The following is a 12,701-nucleotide window of genomic DNA, read 5'->3' on the forward strand; positions in this document are numbered from 1 at the left end:
CTGGAGAGTAATAAGGAAATGAGGAAATGATACAAACAATGAACGATGCAATTTCCCTGAAGCTTATGAAACTCTGAGGTTTTCCTGGCTATTTTCATCCTACAGGCTTAGCTCTTGGCTGATTACATCTCACCAGAGAATAGAACTGAAGAGCCAAGGTGGCCATGTGTAGAGGGCAGGCTCACGGGGCCCAGCAGCATTATTCACGTGAGTAACCTACACACCTTGAATTTTCATTGAGCAGGAGGTGAAACCAGATGCAGAATCTGCCAGTTTGCAGAAAACACACGCAGGCTTGTGCCTCCAGCTTGCAGCAGCATGGGCTGCAGTAACAGAGGCTGTGTGTGTTTACTCCCATATCTTTGTGCTGTCAGAGGCTGTAGGTTTTCAGTGGCTGCCAGGGAAGGTGGGAGGCAGGTTGGAGCCCAAGGGTGTATGGGAAGAAGCCCCTGCCCAGTGCCCAGAGCTCCCCCAGCGTTGGCAGCACCGTGCTGTGGCACCCAGCCATGCACAGGCAAACTTGTTAAAATCTGTCCTAGATCAAACAAGTTACCTGTGTGTCTTTTTCCAGAGCGGCTTCTTCAAGAAGTAGCACAAAAACAATAATATTCTTTTTATTTACTAAGGGAAATTTTGTGGGCTACCAGAAGCCAGTGTTCTCACTGGTGAGAACAGGATGTCAAAGACCAGACCTTTTTTGCTGCCTCACGTCTTTCTTGTGAGACGTAGGAAGGTTTATTTGCTCTGACTGCTCTTGACTCAACCTCCAGCTTGCCAGGCTCCTCAGCTGCCAGGGTGCAGCCCAAGTGAAGCCCCTCCTCGGTGCACACATTCCCACTCCCAAGGTGAGTTGGAATCCAGCACTTTGGAGCAGGCTTTTGCAACTTTGGATCTGCCTCTTGCTGACCTCAACAGCACTTCAAGCCACTTTTAACATGGCTTTCACCTCCAAGGGCTGAGAAAATGCTTTTAGTTCAGAGAACGGAAGAAAAATGAGTTGAGAAATTTTAACTTTGGAAACAAACAACTCCCTCTCCACGACTCCAACATGACCAAAACAGGGAGCACAATACAGCACTTAAAAACAACATAATCAAACTCCATGTAAATCTCCCTGGAAAACAGAAAGGGCTGAGAAGGGACCACATTTCCCACGATCACCCCCAGGACGTGCGTCCCCACCCGCAGCCCTGGTGACATCCCAGGACGCTTTTGGGTTACAAACCTCATTGTCATGCGGCGGCAGCTGGTGCAAAAGCTGCTTGATGCGAGATTTCTCTCCCGGGCTGTTGACATAGGGAACTTTGTCCTCGGGCAGGCAGCTGTAGTACTGGTGCACCTACGGAGCAAGAAAGGGGACTGCAGTGGGGCTCCCCGGCCAAGCCTGTGTCTGGCCAGCGACCACCCCCTGAGCCAGCAGGCACCAGGTCTTCCCCAGGATTTGGAGCAGATAAACACAGCCATGTGCTGCTTTGGTTTTATTGCCTTCTCCCTCCTCGTTACCGTTTGCTCAGTCAGCCTCCATAGCGTTAGCATGTTTCGCCGGCTGCGGGGATGTGTCAGCACCTGCCTCGGCACAGGAGGTTAAAAAGGCTGCACCCCAGCAGTAGCCTCCGTGTTGCCGGCTATCTCAAGCCTCCACCTCCATCAAAACCCTCTGGGCTTTTTTCTGCAGCGATTTGTGGAAATAAACAGCAGATAAAATCTGTTGGAAGGCTTGGGTTGGTTTTTTTTGTCTGTCTCAGAGCATGTAATTAAACTTGGCCATTAAAAAGGCGGCGCAGTGGGGCACGGCTTGCCCCGCCGCCGGAGAAAGCACACCCCCAAGCCCAGCACAGAGCTCTTCTCCGACTGTCACACCTGGGACGGGTACTCAAGGGCTGGGACAGGCCCTGGGATGGGCTCCTAGGCCAAGGATCCCCTCCAAAATGGCCACCATGATGTTGAACAGCTTGGGAAGAGGCAGGAAAAGGTAAAGGTAAGGGAAAGCTCGGCTCAGGCATCTGCAACTCCGAGTGTCTCTGGATGCTCAGGCAGGAGCAGAGGGATTGATGGCTTCCTTAAATCTGTGCTTGGCTAAAGACATGCAAACCATTTTCACAGTGCACACAGCCTCCTGCCTTTGCTGCTTTGGGATTAACCCCCAGAGATGCTCCCTCAGCTCTCAGCCATTCATTTCAGAGTGGCTGCAGCTTTTGTAGGGCTTTTCCCAAATGACACTTGCTTTGCAGTGGCTTCCAATCAGCTTTTCCCCTGTATGTTTTGGGCTTTGACCTAGAAAGCACCACCTGGGCTGGCTCTCCCCAGAGAAGCCCTCTCTGCTCACACAACCCCACAGCACCGGTGGGGTAACACACTACCACAGGTCATTGAGAGGGATGAGGACACAGAGGCAGGTCACCAAGGGCTGGCTGGCTGGCTGGCAGGGGAGTTGCTCATGGGCTCACAGGCTGCTGGGGGTGGCTCATAAAGGGAGTTAACTTCAACAGGATGAAATCACTTTTGATTCCAGAATAAATACCCAAAGCTGCATTATACAGGAAGAATTACTCTGCATTCAGCTCACTCCCTAGTCTCATTCACAGCTACCTGCGAGCAGAAATGCTCCAGTGCTCACGATTGCTTTTCTCGATTTACGGCTCCTCCCCAAACAGACCCTAACATCCACCTTTCCCCATCACCAGGTTTTGTGGAAAGGAAATTTTTAGCAGATTTCCACCCATAACTCTGCAATGCTGACAAGAGAACTGCTCAGGTCGTGGAGCTGAGGAACACGTTGAGCATATGCCACTGCGAAACCCTACATTTGTTTTCCTAAGGCACAGCAGAAACAGACCCACCAGCTATGGAAACTGTCAAAGAAAGAAAGGCTGCCACGCATTTTTTGATGTTAAAAAGAAAACAGACTATGTACATTAGCATACTTACTTTGCATTTATAGAGCATCCTTCATCCAGGGACATCAAAGCACATTAAAAACACTTGAATTCTTACGACACGCTACGTGAGGTAGCAAATACACACGCTGGAAAGGACTCTGCAGCGTAACGACGGCAAGTGAACTCCCCAAGTTCCTGCAGCTAGTCTGTAGCAGAGCTTGCAGCTGAAAACATCCCATGGATGCCCTGGCTGTCATACCTCTCATGGGGTTGCCAGGCTGTGTCCTCCTGGCCAGCACAGACACCTGCTGAGTTCCCTCAGCCCAATTCCCCTCACACAGACGGACTCTTTGCTTTCCCTGCGCTCAGGCTGGTTGGTTAGTTTGTGGGTTTATTTCTCGACATGAAGTTTTTTTGTTTGCCAAGTCCTTGAGGCTGGGAGAGACCAGAAATGGCTTTGGTTTTTTTTTTTGAAGACAGGCCAAATTCCATCAGGCTCCTCCGGTCCCTAAAGGAAAGAACTGTAAGATGCTCACTCTGGGCGAAAAGCAGGGATGTGAGCTCTTGCTGCAGGAGCCCAGGTGCTGCCTTCCCGAGCCTGATGCAGGGGGATGTACGTGCCCAGCTCTGCTCCTGCTTCCGCTGGGAAGTTTTCCATTTAGTCTCAGCAGGTCTGCGGGAGCTGGCTCTCATCACACCAGCAACATAGCTCTGTAGGGATGGGCAATTTGGTTTGAAAAGCGAAACAAAATAAATATAACAGGCTCCAACTTGCATTCTGTTGCCTGAAATAACCTGAACAGGTTTGCTTTGGATCCGTACCAGCTCAGGGGACTTTCTGCAGGGGTGCTCCTGGAGTGGATGGAGTGGAGCCATTTGCCAGCCCTTGGCTAGGACATGCTGTGGGGAGAAAATCCCTTCCTTACACCTGTTGATGGCTTCCTCTACTGTTGCCTTTAAAACCACCATCCTTCCTGGGGATAAAGCTGAACGAAGGGGATGCACAAATTCTTTCACCTGGGGCATCACACCTATCCCAAGAGGTCTAGGCAGAGCACAGACAAAGAGCAGCAGGACACTTGTTGCCTGATGTTAACCCAGGCTTGTGCAAATACACTCTCTCTTCCATCACCCACTCCCCATGGGGTGCACCCAGCTCCCTGGCCCAGGAAGGGCACAGGCTGCCAGCCTGCCCTGTCTCTGTGCCAACAGCATTTCCGACCCCGCAAGTGAGTGGCTGGCAGCCAGGCTGGCACAGCCCACTTGTGATGCTCAAGAATAAGGGTAAATAAAGAAGGAAGGAAGGAAATCTTGGCTCAATCTGGATTTTCAAGGAAAAGGCCTGTAGAAAATGTTAACTTGCTGGAAAACTAAAACTGCTCAGTCTGCACTTTGCTTTTGTACAAAAGGTCACTGTTTCCCGTTAAAACAACTCCTCCTCCATCCAGCTCTGCTTCAGAGCACGCACGAGTCTTTGTAGCCAAGGGGCTTGCCGGGCCAGAGTGGCCAAAGGGCCTGATCCAGACCCCCCAGGCAGCGGCAGATGGCTCCTCACTGACCTTACAGGCTCTGCAACATGAGTTGCACCCAGATAAACACAACACTGTGGGGCAATGACCCACGATGGATAACATTTCCCTTCCGAATCGTGCCGTATCTTTGACTGTTTTATTATTAAATACCTCTGCTGTACAACACAGTGGTTCCACATCCTGCTATTTCCCCTCACAACGGACCTGCAGTGGCCATGATTATCCTAACATGCATCATGAACATGCAGGAGCCATGTGTGAAGCCAGGCTAGGTTTAATCCTCAGTTTCCCCATTTGCTTCTCTTCACTGTGACCTGTGCTTACATCTGGATGGGAGAAACCCTAGGGGAATCTGGAAAACATCAGGCTGAGTTAAAGGAAGGCTTCAGACAATGTCACGAGGCCCTGAAGCCACAGGGCTGGGCTGGTCAGTGTTCTGGAAGGCAGGCTGGCTGTGGGTGCTGGGTGCCATGGCATGCTGGCTGGCCAGGCAAGCCCTGTCCTGCCCTGAGGAGGTCTCCTAGGTTCTGTGCTGAGAGATATCCATCTTCCCAGGGTGTTATTCCTACCTTCAAAAGGAAAACGTCCAAACACCAAGGGTTTGTGAACAAAAACTGATACACAGTTTGGAAATTAACAGCTGCTTGGAGCTAAAAGGGGAGGGCACGGGGCAGGGAGCTAAGATAGAAATTAGAAAAGAAAGAAACCAAGAGAAAGAACATTAATGTAATTACTTTCCTCAGTGCCTTTGAATAAAGTTGGCTCCACTTTAAAGGCTTTTTCCTACCCTCATTTTACATTTGTTTACAAATGCCTTTGTGTTCTGCAGTCTTCCTAGGTTTGGGGTGTGTTTCCACTTTAACTTTGACAGTTAACAAACTTACCCAGGCTCTGCTAAATAAAGGCAGGACTGCAGCTTCTCCTGGCAATCCCAGAGGTGACCAAAGACAAAATTCACATGAGCATGTCTGTGAGTAAAGTCTTACACCTTGTTCTAGAAGGAAAAGTTTGCAAACAACACATGAACTTCAGCCACTGATGAACAATCTCTTTGATCAATGAATTAAAGCAGGCGGAGGGGAAATATCATGTTTCTTAACAAGAGAAATTGCTGTTGGGAAGTAGCATTGGGTTGTAGTCACCCCTAGTACAACACCCCTACGGAGGCACCTACCAAACCGGGCTGTCTGGGATGACTGTACTGCTGGGATGGACTACAAAGGCGCGTGTGGTGTCCTGGTGCGGCTCGGCCGATGGGTGCCGACTTGCTCAGCCACCACAGTCCCGGCACAGTCAGCTGGGCCATGCTGCCTGGCTCTCACCCGACCAAACAAACTGCAAAGAGGCTGCAAGTCTTTTGCAAAGAAGCCCTGCTAAGGCAGGACGTGCTGGTCTGTGTGCAGCAGTGTGGCTGAACACGGACATCCCTGATGAGGGGTCCTTGGTGAGTCAACCCACACTCAGACATGGCACAGCACATCATCACAGGTGGTGGAGTCTGTTCAAAATCCAGGCGTGTCAACGTCCTGCAACATCCCCCTGTGCCCAAGAGAGCATTGTTTTCCCTGTGGGGAAAACCCCACAGCACACCTCATGCCACCCAGGGATGTACCACACGGGTGCGGGACTGGCTGACACAGCAATGCATGGAGCAGTGTCTGTCAGTGTTCATGTGCATGTGTGTATGTTCACTCATGGCCTTGTCCCCTGGCTTGCTCTGTGGGAGCTCCCACAAGCTTTGGCTGCAGTGGGAGGAAGGCGGCTAGCAACTCTGGCTAGCAACTCTACAAGTCTGTGCGGGCCTGGGCGAGTGGGGCTGCTCCCGTGGCTTGCCTGCTCCTCCCCAGTGCTGCCTTCTTAACTGCACAGCAGGTATTAAACAATGCACTACACCGAGTACTTAAAATTAACAGAGAAACAAATCTGGTATCTTTGGTATTTCTCTCCTCCCTGCTGGCCTCCCTTGGAAAAACAAAAGGGAAAAAACCCCAAACAAGCCACACCGAATAATCCTCTCAAAGTGCCTGCAAAAGCTTGTACACGTAGGCTCACACATGAGCGCCACAGATGACAGCACGTGTGAAACTGGAAAATGGGTTCAGTGTGCTCTGACCCGAATCTGGCACGTCCTCCTTTCCGTGGCCACAAGGATACAAAGCACCTATTTATTTCTTGAAGCAAAACAATCCTTGCAGCAAGGCCAGATGCTCCGAAACAGAGAGGAGAGCGGGAACTGCTGGCTGAGTCTGCCAAGCATGGGGATGCAGCCAGGCACATGCACCCCAGGAGGGAGCCAGGGTCCTCCCTGAGACGCAACCGACTCTGGAAGACAGTTATCAGCCCCAGATCTCCAGTGCCAGCAGGGTCTGGCGCCTCACAACTGGGTTTGCTCTTGGAAACCCGCTCCCGAGTCGCAGGGACAAAGGCAGGGAACAAAGGAAAAATCATCTTCCTAAGTGCTATTTGTTCTGGCACACTCTGCAGCTCTCCCACGGCCAGCAGCAGCCAAGGCCTCCGAGTGCTGCTGCTCACCAGTTGAGAATGACGCCCATTCCTGCCAAGCTTTCGGAGCAGCTCTTGGTCTGTAAGACATCCCGCGGAAACACAGCTTCCTGCTGGCATCAGAGGAGAACTTTTGAATAAAGGCTGCACATCCATAAGTTGTAGACTTGTGAAAGCACGTGCCATGATTTTTCTTTTTCAAGTAGGAACCAAATTTGGATGAAAAAGAGGCAGAAATGGTGCTTTCGAAAAGCGGTCTGTGTGCTGCTGCGAGGTACTGACCGCGGCACAGCCACTCGCATGCTGCTCACAGTCCCCTGGAGCACCAGCAATTATAATGATGATAGTCATTATCAAGATATAATGCATTGATCATGGCTGATAATTCCTCTGGGTATGCCACTTAAAATGCTCTTGTATTTATAAGGCACGGAGTAGCATACTAGAATAATGCTGCAAGAAGGAAAAGCTGTAATTGCATGTTGGAATAGAGCTCCAGGATAAGTTCATATTGTGTAATCTAGGGGTTTTCTGTGGGGTTTTTTTTCTACTCCCTGCTCTTCCTTTGCCTCATACCTCTGCTGATCAACACATGGCTACTTCAAACTTAAGAGCCAAGCAAACCCCATAGGGTGAGTGGCTTTGTTTCTGTGGCCCACCAAAAGCAGACATTTCCCTCCTTGATGATTGTTCAAGGATTAAATAATTTGAACAGCTTCCATCAACCCAGACATGTGAGTTTTGCAATGTCAGTGTTTTTTTTGCAGCATGGGATACACTCACACCTCCTCCATCCACTCTGCTCCAGGGCAAAGGGAATAGCTCCATAACCTCCTAATTCACCCCAGTTACCCCCAAGTCACGAAGCACAGGCATCACAAAATGCAAAAAGCATTTCATGTGTGGGATTGCTGCTCAGTCCTTCTGGCAAGCATTCTGCACGGTCTGATGCCTGGAGGCTGGATTAGGCAGTCCCAGCCTTGAAATAAGAGCTGCTATCTGCCGGACTATTTAGATATGAGAGTTCACAGAGGAGGTGATGGACTTACTGCTACCTCAAAGTGAAATCAGAGAGCTTTTAAAAGTGTGCTGAAATGAAGCTTTTGGGTAAATCACTGCAGCGTGCACGTGTGCAAGGGGCAGAGCTAGGGGTGGGCTGCAGCTTCTGGCACTGGCATACATCAGTTACAGCTCCTCTTCAGAGCTGTTAGCTTCCCATCTGCCGTACTCTGCTCTCAGGATCTACCAAAGAAGGTAGAGTTCTTCATGCAGTTTTTGCCCTTCCTCTACCTGGCCATAAATTAGCTTATCTGCTTCCCATTACTATACAGGCTTGGGGCACAGGGTCGCTTTGGTCTGTCATGTTCCTCCCTTGCTACACTCAAGACTTCAGTCTCCTGAGGAGTGGAACAGTTTGCTGAACTCACAGAGCTCAAGGAAGGACAAGAAGGTAAAATGCACTCAATGGTGACACACAGGCACAAGCGAGGAACACATCCCCCAGAGAGGACTGGCCCAGATAATGCACTTTCTACCACACTGAGGTGGTGAAAGTGGGTATCTTTAGGTAAGGTGTAAATGCACGTTCAGCTGAAGTTTGTCTCTGCTCTCCTTCCCTCAGTTCATGACCTGAACAGCAACCGATGAAGTCTTGAGGTTTTATAACTCAAGGCTTCGCTGTATGTCTTGCAAAAGATCCAGAACAGGAATCAACACATACGTTAGCCCCTGAATAAATTCCCTGTGACAGCTACAAGTTTCACACCACAGTGCAAAGCTCTTGAGGTCCAAGCTCTAACGGCTGCCTCAGAGGAAAACAGTCCCCTGAACCCTCATGCTGCTAATTTTAGCTCAGATGAGATTTCCCTAACTTTTTAAAGGACTCACTCAGAGCAACTGCTGACAGAAAGACGGAGTTAAGTTCTCATGGCACACACGGAGGTCTCAAATGTTGGCATGCCAGAGTCATACAGAAAGCTGCACCACAGCTGAAGTAGAGCCCTATCTTTTCTTTAATTGGTAATCTGTGCCCATAACCAGCTGCTCCTATTATTGAGATACAATAAAGACAGAAATCCTCAAAAATCCCTTGTATTCAGAAATTCAAGCTGGCGTGTTGTAACTCCTTTGGATTTCTCCAAAACCACAGGCCCAAGGAATTCAAGGCTGTGTGTTCACATGTATTTACACATGCCCTGACTAAAGATGTGAAAAACACATCATAAAAGCATTTATTTTTAAGCATCTGCCCTCAAAATTATGTCAGTTAGACTGCCAGCCTCAGCAGACAAACTGGCTCCCAAAATTCCCTTCCCCCATATTTGCAGCCAGGCCCAGTCTGGGATTTTGCTTTGCTGAAGACACGTTTCTATTGGTGTCTGTCCATTTCAAGACTTTCATACTTTCTTTATCCAACCATCAAACAGGAGGCAGGAAAAAAAGGGCACACAGCCTATATCCTGAGCTCCTGCCTCACCTCCCCTATAGCCACCTCTCCCATTCCCATCTGCATCTATATCTCGCAGAAGTCCCTCTTCTGCCATAAGACAACTTCTCATTGAGGTCCAACCCAAGAAGGATTAAGAGCCCTCAGAAGCCTCTTGGCCATCCTGTGTAGCAGACTGCTATTACAAGAAATCACATTTTCTAATCACACTGTAATTTATGGAGCTCAGCCTTGGGTTTTTACCCGTTGCTCTCCCTGTTGGCAGGTTGCCGCTGAGCCTTACACCTCTGATGGTTTGAAACTTCTTCCAATTTCCTGCCTGAATGCATTTGGAGCCAGTTTATATCTATGCTCTTGTGCCAAAGTCGGAGCTTGAATAACTGCTCTTCCTCCTCTAATGCATAAGGAGTGATCATAACCCTTTGATTTGCTAGGCTGAACAAACCGAGGTCTTCTAGGCTCCTCAACAAAATAATATTTCTACCATCCTTCCAGTTTACATCCCTCCTTCTTGAGCAGAGAAGTCATAAATGTTAGCCAGTTTTCCAGATGCATTTTTACCATACCTTATGTAGTGGTATTATACCACTTTTTTTATATTACTATCTTAATCCCTGTGTTATAAATGTATTTAGAAATACATAATATTTAGTGCTGTTGCGTAAAGAAATTTGTTCTGCACATTCATAAACCATAATATAAGGGATAATTTTAATCTCTGCTCTTCAGTGCTATGTCTGCATCATTATATGTGACCACTGGACTAATGCTTCTTTTCCTCTTCAGTAGTGGGCATTAAGTAACCAACATGATTTGCACACAGTTGAGATGTACCACAGACCAGCTGATGCCTGAATTAGTGTCCAGGAATCCAGTGAGACCTTGTAGGTTTGAGCCGATTCCCCTTTGGATTATACATAATAACATAAGCTATGGATTGAAGTGACTCTCCAAATTCTGAAATGACCTGTTCAAAGTGCCAAAAACCAATGTCATGTTTGTTGGCTAACTTCCCCCTGGAAATCCTGTAAATTGCTGTGCTGAGTGAGACATGAACACTGTCTCCCAAGAACAGCGAGGTAGGAAGGCTGTCGTCCAAGTACAATAAAAAAAACCTGCTTTAATCTTTCAGGGGACCACTTACCTCCCCAGCTTGTACGCTGTGTAGAGATTTTAATAAAGCAGAATATTGGAGAAAAAGCTGTTTCATTTCATCTGTTTCACGTCAAAGAAATATGACAGTGAAACAGTGGAAGGCAGAGAAAAATTCATCGCCTGCAAATCTGTATTTTCAGCCCAGCTTGATGGCAGTGTCCTCAGCCAGAGCAGAGCTCACCAGCTGCTCTGCGGCAGACAGCAGCCTTCCAGAGGCTCCACATCACGTCCACACACCTGACTCATCGACCAGAAAGCCACATGTCTGTCTGCAGCCTTGCAAGGCTCCAGCAAGTTGCTGCAGAGGTACCTCCTATCCTTGTGGGAGGATAGGATGGCACCCTCCTGCACCTCGGGGCATCTCCCAGCCCTGTGCCACCTGGATGTGATAACTCCTGGAGAAAGCCAGGGTGCTGCTGTTCACCCAGGGACTACCCCCAGCCCTGCACTGTGGCTTTTTCACAGCACAGAGAAGTAACATGTTGCTTTTGTCTCCTTAGCAGCTCATCTGATGCGTGAAAGGTCCCGAAAGGGCTGGCGGATGAGCTATGCTGGAAGGATTTCAGTGCCTGTCTTCAGCTCTGCTTATGGCTGCTCTTCATCTCCATGGTGATTAGAGATCAGTCTGAAGTGGCAAATCTTCTAAAAGGCCCAACAACACAGACAGAGGAGTGTCACTAGAAAGCCTGTGTTGGTGCTGAGGAGCACCATGACCACCCTCTGCAAGAAACAGATGCTGGAAGAACCTAAAAATACATTAACTTGGGTAATGCGTGAGATGTCAGTACTTACTGCTAGACCTAATGGACTTCTGTTTTCTCCTGAGCATCTCAAACTCCCTGATGGCACATTATTTCTTTAAAAGGACCTGAGGGATCAAAGAAAACACCCAGGTCTTCTGGAAAATATAACCACTATGCTGGAGATACGTTTCAACTGCTGTCCACACAACGCTATACTCATCAGACACCTTGTCGACATGGTCAGGTGCCACCTGTCACTAAATATCTGTATTTCCACTTAAAGCTACAGGGACTTGGGCCAGCTTGGGCTCCTGAAACCACTGACATGCCTGGACAGAAGGCAGTGCTGGGAGCAGGTGGCACCAGCATGCGTATGGTCCTCCAAGGGAACTCCTGAAACCCAACCGGTTGGTGTCCCCACGGCATGAAGGACCAGCAGAGCCACCTCAGGACAACCTGCATCTCTCCACACACCTTATCTTGTATCTTCTGGGAGGCACAAAGGGAGCCTCTAACAAAAGGAAGGTGAGAGAAAACAAGGATGCTGCCTGATTTGCATGGTTGGATGGCACTAAATGAAGCACATGGTGCTGTGGAGTTTCAAGCAAGCACTGAGCAAGTCTTGTAAAGACAAGAAGAAAAAAACCACACCAAATGACTGGATTTTCTCTGATCAGACAGATAATATTTACAGCCTATGGGTAATGCCAAATTATTTCAGGAAATGCCTAAGCTCCTCTGAATAAAAGCTCAGGAAAATACGATGTTTAAGGGCAGCAACTACAACAGTAAGAATGAAAGCTTTCCACCCTCTCCCAGTCTCCTTACACACTTTAAAATGATTGCCATAGCAATTATCAAGGCTAAGCTCATTTTGCAGTCTCCTCTGCAAATTAAGTTCTGAGTTGAACACATAAAAGATTGGCATAAAAACCAAGCGAATCACATAAACTGCACGGCGCAGAAATCAATGCACGCTCTGTGCAGGCCGCATGCTGAGGCCTAATCCATCCCACTCAATTCTTGCCCCGAGAGACTCCAATTTCATTTGAGCCATTCCTTCCAGTAAGGCACAAACATCATGCTTGAAAAACCCAACCCCAGAGACTTTGTCTCATTTTGCAGAGTCGTCTGCCAGCTTCGACTACCTGCCCTGGATCAGAGCAGAGTGGTCCAGGAGGGCAGAACATGGACACCAAGGCCCCAGGGAATGCTGTAGTCCCCAATGTTCTTTTCCTTTTCTTTCCATGAACCAGTAGTAGTTATGCCTGTAACTGTTCCCTTGCACAACCACAACAAACCCTGTCCTGGAAGCATTTTGTTTCCCCCTCCTCTCAATTACCAATTACAGATGCAGGAAACCACAAGTTTTCCAAGGATCGAACCTCTGTTTTGTTTCTTTTGTGCTTCGAATGTGCTTTCATTTTCACACCAGGCCCATCTC

The 12,701-nt window shown here is 48.6% G+C and overlaps 1 protein-coding gene across 2 annotated transcripts in view; it reads right to left on the bottom strand.

Moving 5' to 3' along the window:
* PRICKLE2 (prickle planar cell polarity protein 2) overlaps positions 1–12,701 on the bottom strand; it is a 102,663-nt gene that overhangs the window by 19,185 nt on the left and 70,777 nt on the right. For both annotated transcript variants that reach the window (XM_062008175.1, XM_062008176.1), the window contains one exon: positions 1,226–1,339. In XM_062008175.1, coding sequence (XP_061864159.1) covers positions 1,226–1,339 — 114 coding nt within the window. The remainder of the gene's footprint in view (positions 1–1,225; positions 1,340–12,701) is intronic.

This window comes from Colius striatus, chromosome 15 (assembly GCF_028858725.1).
Source record: "Colius striatus isolate bColStr4 chromosome 15, bColStr4.1.hap1, whole genome shotgun sequence".
NCBI lineage: Eukaryota > Metazoa > Chordata > Aves > Coliiformes > Coliidae > Colius > Colius striatus.